At 38.1% G+C, this 16,789-nt stretch overlaps 1 protein-coding gene across 7 annotated transcripts in view; it reads left to right on the top strand.

The window, feature by feature from the left end:
* Positions 1-16,789, top strand: part of LOC123869656 (CUGBP Elav-like family member 4) — an 895,280-nt gene that overhangs the window by 869,473 nt on the left and 9,018 nt on the right. For all 7 annotated transcript variants that reach the window (XM_045912648.1, XM_045912647.1, XM_045912646.1 and 4 more), the window contains 2 exons: positions 15,689-15,859; positions 16,227-16,341. In XM_045912648.1, coding sequence (XP_045768604.1) covers positions 15,689-15,859; positions 16,227-16,341 — 286 coding nt within the window. The remainder of the gene's footprint in view (positions 1-15,688; positions 15,860-16,226; positions 16,342-16,789) is intronic.

Raw genomic sequence — 16,789 nt, 5'->3', positions numbered from 1 at the left:
TTATTATCAACTTCATTCCGTTGCCAAAAAAGACTCAGCGTTGCCAAAAAAGAAATTGAAAGACGATAATGAGAATTTTGTATTTAATCCTAATTTCGTTGATGGAAAATTTGAGTGGAGCCTAAACTCCTGTCGAGAAGTTTCTCGGATCCCCGACCAGCTAATGAAGACGGAACTCAATTTCCCGGGCGGCGGATGCCAACGAGAGAACTTTTATAACACTCTCTTTTGACTTTTTGAGTTTACTCAACTGCGAAAAACTAAGGTCTCTATGGTATAGTCTCCTATAGTAGTAGTAGTATACCTAAGTAATCTTTCTTTTCTTCTTTGTATAATCCACAGAGATTTCTTGAATTTTGAAGACGAACTATAATGCATAAGTAGTGCATAACTTATAGTTCGTCGTTTTAACTGCAGATTAACCCTTAGCATAAATTCAAACTAAATATCTTTATTGCGAATTTGGGTGTTAGGTATAGGTTCTGCTAAATTCTACCTTATGGCATGCAATCCATACTAATATTATAAATGCGAAAGTGTGTCTGTCTGTCTGTCTGTCCGTCTATCTGTCTGCTACCTTTTCACGGCCCAACAGTTTTACCGATATTGACGAAATTTGGTACAGTCATCTTATATCCCGGAGATGGACATAAGCTACTTTTTATCCCGGGAAATCAAAGAGTTCCCACGGGATTCCTAAATACCCATCCTCTTAACCGATTTTCATGAAATTTGGAACCGAGGTAGCTTGCGTCCCTGCAATTGACATAGGCAACTTTGTTCCGGAAAATCAAATAGTTCCCATGGGATCTTTAAAAAACGAAATCCACGCGGACGAAGTCGCGGGTATCTTCTAGTAATACAATAAAACATCAATCATAATTTTTTCATTACAATAATATTATTATAATATTTTTAGATATATTTGGGAAGGCATTAGCCTCGGGTCTCCGATTCTAGGGGTCATCCAAATCTTGAAAAACATTCCATGATAAAATGTAAGCCTATATAGGTTTCTGTTCCCTTTAACACGCTAGTAAGCATTTATTCTACAAAATCACTACCCATCACTACCCTTATTATAAATGCGAAAGTGTGTTTGTTTGTTGGTATATTGGTTTGTTCTTCAACCACGTCGCAACGGAGCAACGACAGATGATTTTTTTGCATGAATATAGTTAAAGACCTGGAAAATGACATGAGCTACTTTTTATTCCGGAAACCCACACGAACAATGCCGCAGGCAACAGCTAGTCTATAATAAATCCCTTCGTTCGCAATATTATTTAGTACTTATCTTTAAGTATTGCTGTAGGTCTGTAAGTATTGCGTCGTTTCTGTAAAATGAAGGAAAAATATTTGCGGCTCTTTAAAGTTACCTCCTAAGTGGGCATCACCTTAATGCGGACGATGCCTGGGTCAAAATTAAATTATTTCTTAGTACTTAATCATTAAATAGAGGTTCGTCCAAAATTCGTAAAACCCACATTCGCTGCTAGTTTTCAGTTTGCTAACCATTTTAAATTATCGACTGTAAATTGAAGTGAAGGTCACAGTAACTAGAAAAAAGCTGATAACTTTCAAACGGCTGAACCGATTTTCTTGGATATAAGCCACCTTTCAAACAAAAAAAAAACTAAATTAAAATCGGTTTATTACTTTAGGAGCTATGATGCCACAGATACACACGTCAAATTTATAACACTCTTCTTTTTGGGTCGGGGTCTAAAAAACGTACCTACGTCAAACGTGTATGACGTCACATCTGTGTATTTCATACAAGCTCCCATAATAAGCGAGCGTTTTGATAAAAAGTCGCTGATTTGACTAGTAAAGGCATAGTTAAAGGTATACCAATGCAAGGCTTTGTGTGCGGTATGTAGCTCTTGTGTCTAGGCATAGCTGGCTGTGGTAATTGGAATCTTTTAAACTTTAGTACGGCAATAAAGGCGACGCTAGTTAGATCTATAGTCTATACCCCAGCTCGAGCCGAGCTGCGACGTATCCGGGTTTACCGCACGGCTTATGTTGGTTTGCTTCCTTAATTAAGGGGGTATAAACCTCGTTCTTTTAGATCTTATTAACCCCAGTGTATCTAATGGAAGTACAGGTTGTTATATAAATCAATTTTAAAGTAGATAACTGCTCTGGTTTTTAACCCCGATGCAAAAAGAGGGGTGTTATAAGTTTGACGTGTGTACCTATCTGTGTATCTGTCTGTGGCATCATAGCTCCTAAAGGAATGAACCGATTTTAATTTAGTTTTTTTTTTGTTTGAAAGGTGGCTTGATCGAGAGTGTTCTTAGCTATAATCGAAGAAAATCGGTTCAGCCAATAAACCAAAACCAATTCTGAGGTAGGTAAGTATATATTATATCGAACATCAAATAGTGCTATTTCAAACAACAGTTTAAATTGAATAAAACCTCTATTGATATAATATTATTGTAATAAGCTTGGTCTGGTTTCTTATTCATCTAAGGTCTAGGTATGATGCATGAGTGCTTCCTTCAATTTATTGAATGGCATCACACTATAGAGAAAAAATAGTAAACATAAAGTACAATAAGTAAGTACCTACTTAGTTCATTTCTTTGATCGATTGTAAGTTCACTATACAATAGAGATAATAGACGAAAGGAAAAATCTAAAAGAAATTATTCGTTCTAAACGTCTTCAATAGTATAATAGGTCAGTTAGGAATTACATTACGAAATTCACCAAAACCGATCGGCCCATCAAAAGCACCTAAAACCACCGCCTACAATGGGATAGTCTTTGAAAATAAATTCACGTTTGATCTCTTATTAAAGAATGAGAATAGGTACGGAGGTGGAATCAATTGTCGAAGTAAACAAGCCCACTTGGCCCTGCCCGAGATGCCGAGTGCGGAAGAAACAGAAAACTCCTTTTACTATAATTGGCCGATGAATAATACAAGAGGCAGTTATTGCAGGCCGAATTTCGAATAAATAAACGTTTGTCGAGCCAGCCGCTCATACTCTACGATATTGCTTATTATTTTATAAGTAGGTATACGGTACGGTTAAAGTGATAAACGTAAACTTGAGTTTAACAAAACTTATGACAGATGACAGATAGAACTAGAGTGAGGGATCTCTCGGTTTGATGCTGAATCGACGACCTGTCAGCTATGGGTGACGTGAAGTCAGTCAAGGACAAATAGTTGTTTCATAGCGTAGCGTCAAATGTAGGTAACATTTGACGCTTGCCAGTGACGCCGAAGCCTCATCGTTTTGCTACAAGTTCCCTAACTGTTGTAAACTGTGATGACGCTCCTGGCACGAAGAAAAAGTTGAAGATGTTCGTGTAAGAACATGACTTCGCTAAAGCTAGGTACATGACTTTGTTAAAAAAACTACAACAATTCCGAAATGTAAAATGACCAGTCACTAAAAACGTCTACTTTGCCCTTAGGGAAATCCCCCTTAGTGTAAACGAAAAAATTTCTCGCGGTAAAGAAATATAGTAAGTAGTTCGTCTTCAAAATGCAAGCAATCTCTGTGGATTATACAAAGAACAAAAGAAAGAGTACCTACTTAGGTAGACACTATACCATAGAGACTTTAGTTTTTCGCAGTTGAGCAAACTCAAAAAGTCAAAAGAGAGTGTTATAAAAGTTCTCTCGTTGGCATCCGCCGCCGGGAAATTGAGTTCCGTCTTCATTAGCTGGTCGGGGATCCGAGAAACTTCTCGACAGGAGTTTAGGCTCCACTCAAATCTTCCATCAACGAAATTAGGATTAAATACAAAATTCTCATTATCGTCTTTCAATTTCTTATTTGACAGTGTAATTATGAATGAAAATTACTTAATTTGAAGAAAGCCTACCTATGTTGGTAAATAGAATTACATTACCGAAGTTAAAACTACCTTATACGAATTTTGGAGACGCATACATCATCAATTTCTACATCATCGCAATCCATTGCGGACCTATGTTAATTTAGGTAAACGGCAAAATATAACTCAGCCCTAGGTGGTGAAATTGAATTATTTGTAAATTGAAACGTGATAGGCAACAGTTTCATTCAACCGCATATCTGAATACTGTCAGGATCGTATTTGGGTCGTATCCGGGCCGTCTTCTAAGACTAACCTCAACGCTAGAGAAGGCTTTCAAGCAACAATGCTTTTAAGCGCTGCCTTCGACACTAGCCGCTATTTTACGAAGGTATTAGACGGGCCAGCGTTACAACACTGTAATACGGTAAAGCTGTTGGCACATCTAGCAGCAAGCCTTAATTCGTCGCATTTTTCTTGCCTTCTGCTAAGACTAGTAACAAACAGCCAAAGTCAAAGTCAAATAATTTATTTAAAATAGGTAACATTGTACATTTTTTGATTGTCACTTGTTGGATTTGTAAGATAATGATGTAAACGGTGATAGTTAATTAACTAAGCTACGAGGGTTCCAAACGCGCCCATGTCTTACTTGCGCAATGCAGTACATCATCACCACGATCAACCATCACCAGTGCAGTACTGAGTACAAATCTCCTCTCAAAATAGGCCATAGACCACCACCCTGGATAGGCGCAAAATTCTTTGACGAACTTCAAGAGTGCGCATGGGGAAAGGGTCTAATAACGACGCCTAGATTTACGTCGCATCTTATGCACTTATGTCATTCAAAAGAGTATATTAAATCTATCAACAAGTGTAAATTAAAAATGTTTAACACCCCCGACAAGTGAAGGCTACAGTAACTAGAAAAGAGCTGATAACATTCAAACGGCTGAACAGATTTTCTTGAATTATAGCTAAGAACACTCTCGATCAAGCCACCTTTCAAACAAAAACAAACTAAATTAAAATCGGTTCATTAGTTTAGGAGCTACGATGCCATAGACAGATACACAGATACACACGTCAAACTTATAACACCCCTCTTTTTGGGTCGGGGGTCAAAAATACATATGTATCGTAGAGCGCGTACGGCGGGTGTTAATAGATGTACGATTATCTTTATAGTTTATACGGAGTCGGAGGGTTTTGACTGGGCCAACGTTTCAGCGCAATAAAATAAAGTAAAGCTGCAATTACACTGAGGCGGTTTTCGGCCGGGACCGTTAACTCCGGCGAGGTTTTCGACAAATCTGGCACAGTTAAATCTGTTTCAGACCATTAAAGCTCTGTCGGCACTGCTTGGGTCTGATTTTGATATGAAGTTGTTTCTCTTTTCTCTTTGCAAACATTTTCCCACCTATTTAATGATTATTGTCATAAACATTATTGCCTTAAATGTTGCTGACATGGACCAGCAAAACCATAATAATACAAATACAGAAAGGATTTAATATAACGATGTAGCTCTAGGCCTGACCAAATTTATAGTCTGAAACACACACAACTTGAAAAGGTAGCACGATAGTAACTGCAGGGCAGGACGTCAAGTTCTAACGCAATCAGCGTGGCTTGGGAGATCGCCCACCTAGGCTTTTTGCAGCGAATACAGTAACGATACGTCGCTGGCCCACAACTTTGTACGGGGTTCCGTACCGCTACTATCGCGATTGAGAATCGTATTCAAGATCGCTATGAAAAGTCAACGTGGGCGATGTCCCTAAACCGCACGCTATAAATTCACGTTCTCGCCTCTTCAGAACCTCCTCCGGGGCAAAAAGGTTTTAAAGGTGTACCAGTTATATAAAGGTGCGCCTTTCATCTCAAACAGTGTCCTTCTATCGGGCGGTAGACTAAGGTATTTTTTTTTAATTTTTAAAGTAGCACTTGGCTGCAATCAGACCTACTGGCAAGTGATGATGCAGCTTAAGATGGAGCGCGCTGGCCTAGAAATGCCTATCCACTCTTGATTGAAGGTACCCATGTTAAAATTGGAGGGGAAAACTGATGCTGAATATACCTATTGTATTGTTTTGTACAAGTTACAAGTACACTTAATTGAAACATTTGAACCTTAATCAAAGCGAGAACTATGAACACGCAATTCCGAATTATATTCGCAATAATTCGGAAGCCCACTAAAGTTAAACAACGCCGAGATTATAGTTTGATATTCCGATTAATGTAATCATGGAGGCGAGACCGCAGATCCGCTCTCACTTAATTGAAACACAAATAGCGAGGTGCGATTGGTCGGCAGAATTATTAAGCCTACTCGAAATTATTAAGAGACAAAGGGTGCGAATTATGAGATAGCTACTACGAGTATCTTCGATGTATCATGAGGATATTTTGGCTGGGGGTCATTTATAACATAAACCTGCTAGGTGATTCGCCAACTCAGTCTCTTACACTGAATGAAAGCCACCGAAGTTGGTTGGTTCGACATTGCTGCTTGACAGGTTGATATAAAAATACCTACCTTCAATGGATTAAATAATAAAGAAAACATTCTAAGTATCATTAAATATCTATTGTTGTTCAGTTTTCCTTTCTATTCCCTGCAAACGAATGCAAAGTTCGGCCACTTTCAAAATGACAATTGTTAACAGTCCAGGCAAAACACACGAAACACGGCAATTAACAGGAATTCAAGCCCAAACATTGTTAACAATTTCCCCGAAATTAATTTCCGCACTATAATTAAGCTCACAACAATGTGCTCTAACTAGGGCCCGTGTAGAATTTCACGGTGGACAAATCACATACAATGCGGCCTAATATGCAAGGGACAAGGCTTGCGGGTAGCTATCAACTGACACCACAGCTAGGGCGGCCCACGCATCGAGGAGAAAGTCGGGACTCCAATCTTTCTAAGCTTCAAGATTAATTGTGTCGGATACAAGCTACTAATGAGAGCCTCAATAGCTCAACCGGTAAAGGAGTGGACTGAAAACCGAAAAGGTCGACGGTTCAAACCCCGCCCGTTGCACTATTGTCGTACCTACTCCTAGCACAAGCCTGACGCTTAGTTGGAGAGGAAAGGGGAACATTAGTCATTTAACATGGCTAATATTCTTAAAAAAAAAAAAAGAACATTTGATTTCTATATGACTAGTATGAAATCAGCCACTCCCCGCGCATACGTCAAGATGTTTAGTGTCCAGTTGCTTCCACAGTCATAAAACTTTAGAAAGAGATAACTGTTTCGTAGAGCGTTGTCTCTGTAGGTGAGATCGACCAAACGTCAAATAGGTGTGAGAGCGAAGCCGAAATCTCTTTCTAAAGTTCAATCTATCTAAGTTTCAATATTTCCTGCCGGGCACTGTAAAGCCTGAACTTTACACCCATTTTTGTGGGGCGGTTTATTTTAATACCTTTTTTATATATTTTACATTATTTTAAATATCTTTTATTCTATTTTCTTCAAAGTAACCGTACTGATTATTATTTTCGCATGTCTATGATATCTATAGTTCGTATAGCCTGTACGCGCCAAAATATAATGGCGGTTCAGATTATTCCTGTGTTCAGAGTACTATGGTCGCCCTAGCTGTAGCACATGCATACCGTATTCCCACTACAGACACTGTGTAACATTATGTTGAACATATCTGCACCGTGCTATCGCTGCCATGCACGCTAAACTCGCACCACTATACGTGCTAGTAGGCGTGTGAGGTGACGGAATTTGTAAGGATACTGTGAAACACTCTTTAGCTAATTTGCATGTTGCTTAATTAACGTATCTAGCAGCAGCTACGTATTTTACTAAAGTGATACAGTACTTTATTCTGCTCTAATAGGTAAAGCCCGTGCTGATACTTATAAATTACTAGCTTTTCTCGCGAGTTTTTTTAAATGCCTTTAGATTTTTTCATAAACCTTTCTTAGTGAAAATCTACGACCTACGGTATGTTAATGTTTCAGTCAATCAGATTATCTTTAATATTATAAACTTTTTAGAGCTTTGTGCGTTTTTGGCAACTAAAATATATAACTAACTTGCTTTAACGGTGAAGGAAAACATCGTGAGAGAATCTGCATGCCATGAGAGTTCTCCATAATTTTCTGAAAGGTGTGTGAAGTCTGCCAATTCGCACCAGGCCAGCGTGCCGGCTAGCGGCCCCACCAAGAAAGTTGTTTCAGAAATTTCACCCAGGCGAAGCTGGGGCGAGTCGCTAGTCCTAACTATTTTCAACTATTTTTTACTAGTTCGTAGTTCGCAACGAGAGTATTTTACATAAAGGCGAGTGTCGCCGGAAAATAATGTTTTTCGTCCAAGTGACTTTTGACCGGGAAGTTATTTTCTTTCACGGCAAAGTTTTAATTGTATTTCGCGAGAACGGGCTGATGAGGCGCGCAACTACTACTCTACTTCTACTGGGACTTCAAGAGACGACGAATAAATTTTGTTTCAAAAACTAGCGTAGAAAGTAAATTTTGAGGATAATACCTGCTAACGTCTTATTGGGTAGGTAAATTATAGGTAAATTGAATAAATATTTTGGATTTCATTGCCGTGAGATATACATATTTTGTAAATGTCACTTTTTGGTGCAACTGATTGGTAATGTAGTGTTTTGATGTGGACCTCTGAATCTATTTTTTATAACAAGATAAAGTTGAAAACTAAAACCCGACTGCGATCGTTTTAATAAACGATAAAATATTAGAGTAAAATTATTTTTCTTTCGCGTGGTATATTTTAATGTTGTAGTAGGTACATTTATATTCATGGGCTTTCATTTGCCATATGCCGATACAATAGAAAAAAAAATCTTGAAGACCTCCACTTTTTATGATGTAACATCCGTTATTAGGTCTATTTTTTCGTATAAAATATAGCCTATGTCACCCGGAACTTTACAACGAGTCAATTGACACCTCATTCATCAAAATCGGTCCAGTAGTTTAGGCACGACGGTGGGACACACTTACATACATAGACTGCTAAAATCATAACCCTTCTTTTTGCCGCAGTCGGGTAAAAATATTACCTATGTGTCAGGATTGAGCAGACGTCACACACTTTTGAAAACATTATGGTGAACTCTCAGGCATGCGTGTTACGGCGTGATTGAAGAACACACCAACAAACAGACACACTTTGCGTAGTGATCGGGATGCTATAGTGAGATACATTACAGAGATATGATCTCGAAGACATTCATAATTCGAAGGTCTCCGTCGCCCGCTGAATAGCGTAAGACGGGAGCAAACAACGGGATGGTTTATGCGTACTGCGTACGGACGGACGACAGATCGCGATCAGCACTAAATAATGGGGACTTACTGCCTCTACACAGGAAGATGACGAACAATGGAGTGATGGAGTACCATCGTCCATCCACCATCGTATAATTCAGTACAGTTATCACTATCACTGCTTTACAACACATTGTAAAACAAAGTCCATCCGCTGAGTTTCTCTGTAGGTATATAACTATATGTATATATCTCAAAAACTATTGCACGGGGTTTCACTAATCCATACTAATATTATAAATGCGAAAGTGTGTCTGTCTGTCTGTCTGTCTGCTACATTTTCACGGCCCAACAGTTTAACCGATTTTAAGGAAAGGTACAGAGTTAGCTTATATCCCGGGATGGACATAGGCTACTTTTTATCCCAGAAAATCAAAGAGTTCCCACGGGGTTCCTAAATACCCATCCGCTCAACCGATTTGCATGAAAGGAACCGAGGTAGCTTGCGTGCCTGCAATTGACATAGGCAACTTTTTATCTCAGAAAATCAAATAGTTCCCATGGGATCTTTAAAAACCGAAATTCACGCGGACGAAGTCGAGGGCATCCTCTAGTAATACTAAATTATTGAATAAGGTATTCATACCTTATTCAATAATTTAGAGAAAAGGAGAAATCTCATGAGATTTTTCCTTTTCTTTGAATTCAAAACCATGACTTCTAATAATTATTAAACTCTACCTGTCTGTGTAAGATAGAGTTTTAGTTAATCAGAAGCTGTCCCTATAGACTTAAAATTGGTAGCCAGTCAAATTCAATAGAGATGTAATCCATCTCTGCCAGTCTTCGATGAATGCAAGACGGGTACAGGGAGGGGGTCGGACAGAGAATGGTTTATGTCGACGCCGACGGCCGCACGTCAAATGTTGGGCGGCAATAAATAACCAACCAATGAAACTCGTAAGCGACGCTTTGCACGGCGCATACGACATTCTTACTGAAAACTAGCAATGGAACCGTGATGCAAGTGAAAAAAGTTGGTCAAAATACACACATTGTAGGGTTCTAATGCCAGCCAAAAATTTTGGCGGTCATTGTTACTTAAACATTATTTGTTTCCAAAAAACTTTGTAAAAACCTCTTAATGATATTTTTAGGTAGCAATTTATAAATCCAGTTACCGATCTGGGACAATGTCGCTTAACCAGCATAATACACTGATGTCTCAATTAGGCCTGCATACCTCCCAGAAACGCCTTGTTAACCCCCGACCCAAAAAGAAAAGTGTTCTGTTTGACGTGTGTATCTGTGTATCTGTCTGTGGCATCGTAGCTCCTAAACTAATGAACCGATTTTAATTTGATTTTAATTTAGTTTTTTTTTTGTTTGAAAGGTGGTTTGATCGAGAGTGTTCTTAGCTTTAATCCAAGAAAATCGATTCAGCCGTTTGAAAGTTATCAGCTCTTTTCTAGTTACTGTAACCTTCACTTGTCGGGGGTGTTTTAAATTTTTAATTTACACTTGTTTAGTATTTTCACATCACTAAACTTTTGTTATCTATCTAATCTAGTTGATCTGTCAAAAATGTATTATGCCTCTCTCTCTCTGTGATTTGAACCTAAATTACATGGACGTGTTGAAAGAGCTCTTCGTTTTATTGAAATATAATAAAATGCCTAGTACCTTCGCCCGAGTGGATTTGGCGGCATAGAAACCCCAATCCAATTTGGAAATGGCCGGAGTAGTCCACGAAGATCCCTAACACGCCTCTCCGGAAAGAACTTTACTACCTATTAAGTAATTAAACAAATTATAAAACGAATTTAAATATTAAGATAAGGCAAATAATTCGCTTAAATTACTGTAGGTAGCGCTCAACTTTAACAAAGTTACTCAGCCAAATCCATTTAGCGAGTATTTTGTACTTTTGGCTATGTACCGAGCCTCCGTAGACAATGCCAACTTTGGCGTAGTAACTTCCATTACATAAATACTGATGTATTCAGCTTCAGATTTATGTACAAAGCTGATTAGGTATTAGGATTACTTTCGAAAATTGCAGTTATTTTTGATACGAATTAGATTGTAATACAACGATGAAAGATGATGAATGATTATAAAAGAACATTATTTTAATGGGATATTACTGTAACGATGGGTCTTGGACCTCGTTAAGGGATGCCGCAGATGCAGCAAATTGGCGTTATAAAATCCATACTAAACAAGTTTTATATTATAACTACTAGCTGATGCCCGCAGCTTCGCCCGCGTGGATTGGTCAGATCCCCTGCAGCATCAGGATTGAGGACTCCAAATTTTTTATGAAACAATGTCGCAAAGTTCCTCTATCGATTAAAAAAGAAATGACGCAAATCGGTTCAGAAATCTCGGAGATTTCGATGTACATAGGTAGAAAAACACAACTTCCTTTTTGAAAGTCGGTTAAAAAAGTAGCCTATGTTACTCCCTGGTCAATTCTCTACTTGTCTGTGAAAATCCCGTCAAAATCGGTTCAGCCGTTCCCAAGATTAGCCTTTTCAAACAGACAGACAGACAGACAGACAGACAGACAGACAGACAAAAATTTTAAAAACGTGTGATTCAGTGTTGGTATCGTTCAAATAACCATATGAGCTTAATATGAGGTAGTTATTTCGAAATTACAGACAGACACTCCAATTTTATTTATTAGTAGTATAGATAATATGATGCCCAGTACTTATATAATATATACCTAAACTGCCATAATAACGATTAAAAGTCTGCCAATCCGCACTTGGTCAGCGTGGCTGACTATGGCTTAAAACTTTCTCACTCTGAGAGGCGACCTGTGCCAGTAGTATGCTGGTGACAGATTAAGATGATGATGAACATGACAGGTATGGTAACATTTTCAACACCACATAAAAGCATTTCATCATTTTCATCGCTTAATTAATTCAAAACCGCGTCAGCAAAGAAATGGGGTTTACTTTCGAAATTAAAACAGCAACACCGAACCTCCAAATATTGACTGTAAACATTTGTAACGCAAACAATGGAATCGCACTCGGAATAAATAATCCAGGAATTATTCCATATTCCGATGCGCCGCCACGTACTGAAAGAGTGGTTTGTTTTATGAAAAACGGGACAAATAAAGTTGGATTTTATTTGAACTCGAATAAAGTTTATTTTACATTTTTGTCTGGGATTGAACGTAATTTTGCATTACTTCAGATAGATACGTCTACGTGGAATTGTAGATACTACCCGTTTAAGTAGCTCGCGGCTACTAGAATAACATACTACTATTACTAACTACTAGAATAATACTAGACTAACGCCATGCAATACAAAGGTATAGGTATTGTTTCTAATAGTAGGTACTTACCTAAATTCAAATTCAAATTCAAAATATTTTTATTCAATTAGACTTTTACAAGTTCTTTTGAATCGTCAAAAGCATCTACCACTGGTTCGGAATGCCTTTCCTACCGAGAAGAACCAGCAAGACTAAACTAAGACAAAACCTATAACAATTCTCACATTCATATTTATTTCATCATCATCATTATCATCATAGCCCGTGGAAGTTCACTAAGAACATAGGCCTCCCTTATTGGGGGACTCCTGCAGTCCATCGTGCCGAAGGAGGCCCCACGCTATACGCCTACCTACATACCAGTATGGGGTCTCCACCCTAGGACTTTTCAGATCCTATGACAAGCATGGTGTACCCATGTCACTTTAGCTTGCATGTTTATTTCTTTCATTCATTACTATCCAATTAATTAGTCACTGCGTCCACACCGTCCTTGATTTATTGTTCATCCATAAAATATACCTACTCTATCGATAATTACTACTTATCAATTCATGTATTTTAATTCTGAATTTAAGTTGTGCAAAGATGCAATGACTTAACTATTAAAAGATTTTTGCAATTATCATCAATTTCCTAAAACTTCGAAGACATAATAACTACTAAATCAATCTTAAACAACCCAGAACCCTATATATAAAAATTTTATATTAAAATTACTTTGTTGAACATAATAAAAAAGCCGCCTCGCCCCAAAAACGCGTCGCAAAAGCCAGGCACTTAACATTCAAAGCATAGTCAATTAGCCAAAGCGAAGGAAACTATTACTGGCAAGTTCTGCGGCGGGCGCTGCATTTTTGGACGGCGGCCCAGGACTTGTTGCATCGGGGAGAGAGACCTGTTGCTCCCGAGCCTACAGAGCGATATTTTTGCTCCGCAGTTGGCAAATACATAATGAATGCGCCGTACTCAGCTCCCGCATTGTAGTGCTGCGGAATTGCCTCCGGGCCGACGCTTGCATTTTTAAGGACGCTCGGGCCTCGTTTTCTGAGGCGTTTGTGTGTTTTGCTAATGATGGGTTCATTTATTTTTCACTCTTGCGGGTGGAAACGTTCTAGTTTGTTTATTGTGATTGTTTTCCTTAAAAGGGAGGTAAATATTGCAGATATTATAATATAGAGACTGTCAGATAACCGGTTTCTGGGTCTAGTGCTATGTCTCAAGAATTTTCTATCGCTCAGCGACTGTCATTATTGTACTTCCGCTATTTAATAAATCAATAATTATCTTTTTATAGAGTATTTTTATATCTATTTTACCTACAGCATACAATTTGGTAATTTACCATAAGTAGTATAGGCTTGGGAACGAACCTACATTAGGTAATTGGCTATAGCAGACCGCGTGTTCTGCCAATCAATATTATATGTTAATAAATAAATGGAAAAGGTGACTAACTGACTGACTGATCTATCAACGCACCAGTTCAAACTACTGACTGGCACAGCTGAAACTACAACGGATCGGGCTGAAATCAAGGCTGAAATTTGACATGCAGATATCTATTATATGAAGTACACATTCACAAAGAATTTTTGAAAATTAACCCCCTTAAAGGGTAAAACAGGGATTTGAAATTTGTATAGTCCACGTCGACAAAGTCGCGGGAATAAGCTAGTTATGATAATTATAGTATTCTACTAGTATTCGATGGCTTACCTAAATCAGAAAATACTGAAAACATTGCACTCCTTTTTTTGGACAAACGCGATGTGACAAAATAGAATCCCTTTTTATTAGGAATCCATTACAGTTGTGCGTAACATCGGTTTTTTATTCCCAAAGCAGATTTCCGGGATTATATGATTCTCCTTAGCGCTCCAATGTTAAAAGCTTTGCGGGTAACGCGATAGACATTATCCCTAACCCCTAGCGTCTAATAATATTAGTGATCTAATCTTACGAGGAAACGTTGTACACCAATCTCGGTCGCCTCTAGAGCTTGGAATATTGTTTCAGTTTTAGCAATGTTTAAGCATGATAATCCGTCGCTCATTTGGGTTTCTTGATTTTTTCAAAAAGGGTTTTACCTAAATTCTAACTTTTCTAATGAATTCTTCAAGGGTTAAATAAAAGTGACATTATTTCGGAAGATTTCTGATTACTGAGGTCACGACACATTTTCATTAATCAAATAATGGTAGGAGTTTTCTTGAGATAATAATGCGGTGGGTTTCCCGATCCTTAAGCATACATTTTGACTAAGAGCTTTCGACTCTTGGGCTTTTACAGTTATTATCAGATATTAGTGACAATAACTGGGACCTACAGCTTAATATGCCCGAGGCAAGGAGGAAACAGAAAGGCCAAATTCGGACCACCAAAGTCGATCATCCATGCAATTACTTACCTATTGACTTGGACCAATGCAATCGGTTGATAGATACCTACCTACTAAGTATGCGTTATCAGTTATCACAACTTTGCCACTCTTCCATAAATAATACACTATTGACTATATCACGATTCTTTCAAAGGATATATGCAATGTTTATGTTTGTTGGTCGTTTGTCGGACATATCTATGTTTGTCGGATAGGTAACTATCAAATTATTAGCTAGCGGAGTCAACGTTGATTGCCTAAATCCTTCTCCCAGACTTTTTAGCTATTTAAAACGTCGAATAAAATTAATTGCGTGTACCTAAATAAGATTAAAGTTAGGTGCTTTACAAAATACTTAGCAAAGGACAATGATTACAACTTTTGATTCCTATTCTTTACAACGGGAACACAGAACTCCAAATATACATATATACTAACGGGAACTTTTTATACAAGAAAAAGTGTGGAGGGGAGGGGTTGTCGGTCGGTAAACTCATATCGCAATTGGGCATCGCGGCGTAATGAAAGATGGCCGTTTTTGCTTCAACACTTCTCCAAATTAAGTGATAATTGAAGTATTTCTTGTTTGTGCTTTTATTTTATTATTTTTCTTCGGCTGTACAAGATTTATTTTCTTCTTTTTTTATGTAGGTAGAGAGTAGGAGGATTTTGTGAATAGATTTGATGTGATTTGTTATTTGCGTAACTACCCACCAAATCGTAATTAATTTTATATTTAGCGACTACTACCTACAATATTAATGATGAAACTTTTTTAAGGATTCTTATGGTATCCATGGTATTAAGAAAATATTACTAAACTTAAAGCTAGCCTTATCTAATTACTATACGAATCATGCCCGCGTGGAATGGTGTTAAGTCCATGGTTGTAACATGTCCTAATCAAAGTAATGTCATTGTTGCAGGGTGCGTCTTCAAGTCTGGTAGTAAAGTTCGCCGACACGGAGAAGGAACGTCAGCTGAGACGCATGCAGCAGATGGCCGGCAACATGAGCCTGCTCAACCCGTTCGTGTTCAACCAGTTCGGCGCGTACGGCACTTACGCGCAGGTCATCACTGAACAAGTTGACTTACAGGTATTACAATAATTGTCGTAAAGGAAATCTGTCTATACGAGTGTAACCAGAACGCTAGCAAACATTTAGCGTTATTATTATACTCCCTTAACACAATCCAATGCCAATAACCATTTCCTCTAAAATCGACTAGGAAACCATCTCGGTTAGAGGTTTTCGCAGCCTTTGAGAAAGAAGAAATCTCTGTTGACCCTGTTATTCTTGTGATCTTCACTTAATTAAATTATTTTCTTCTCTGTTTATTCCTGACAGGGAATCATGTTCTATCGATTTATCTGTCGATAGCGTTTGTGATGAAAATACCTAAGAAGAGAAATCTAATTTATCATATGTATTAGCCACTAACAAATCCAATCATTACTTCCAGCAACAAGCAGCGCTGATGGTGGCGGCCACGGCGCAGGGCTACATTAGCCCGATGACGGCACTCGCTTCCCACGCACTCAACGGAATGGCCAACTCGGTTGTGCCTCCCACTTCTGGTAAATATCCCTATTCTTTTTTATCCAAACCTCTCTCCAACCAATCTCTTGATCAATTTATCTCGACCAATATCTCGTAGAACTAAGAAAAGTTTCTGTTGAAAAACTAAGTACTTAGCTCATACAAAACACAAAACACTGTCTTTGATTTATTGGTCAATAGACGACGAGGTGGTTGGAGAAGTTATGCTTTAATTGAATTAAAGTGCACCTAGAGAGTGTCCCCAATTTTCGACACACTCTGAACCATTGAGTATATTTCTTAACTGTCATTCTAATTATGCCATTACATCAGTCCTTGATCAGGTTTTACTTACTTGGTCGTAAAAATTGCATCATTCAAAGTTGAAAAAAATATCTACGATGTCCTACTTTGAAGGTACAAAATACACGATGTCTGCGATACCTTATCATCCTAGTGTGTTATTTTTATGCCCACAATGTAGAT

Source organism: Maniola jurtina, chromosome 11 (assembly GCF_905333055.1).
Source record: "Maniola jurtina chromosome 11, ilManJurt1.1, whole genome shotgun sequence".
Classification (NCBI taxonomy): domain Eukaryota; kingdom Metazoa; phylum Arthropoda; class Insecta; order Lepidoptera; family Nymphalidae; genus Maniola; species Maniola jurtina.
This window is presented reverse-complemented; position numbering and strand designations above follow the sequence as displayed.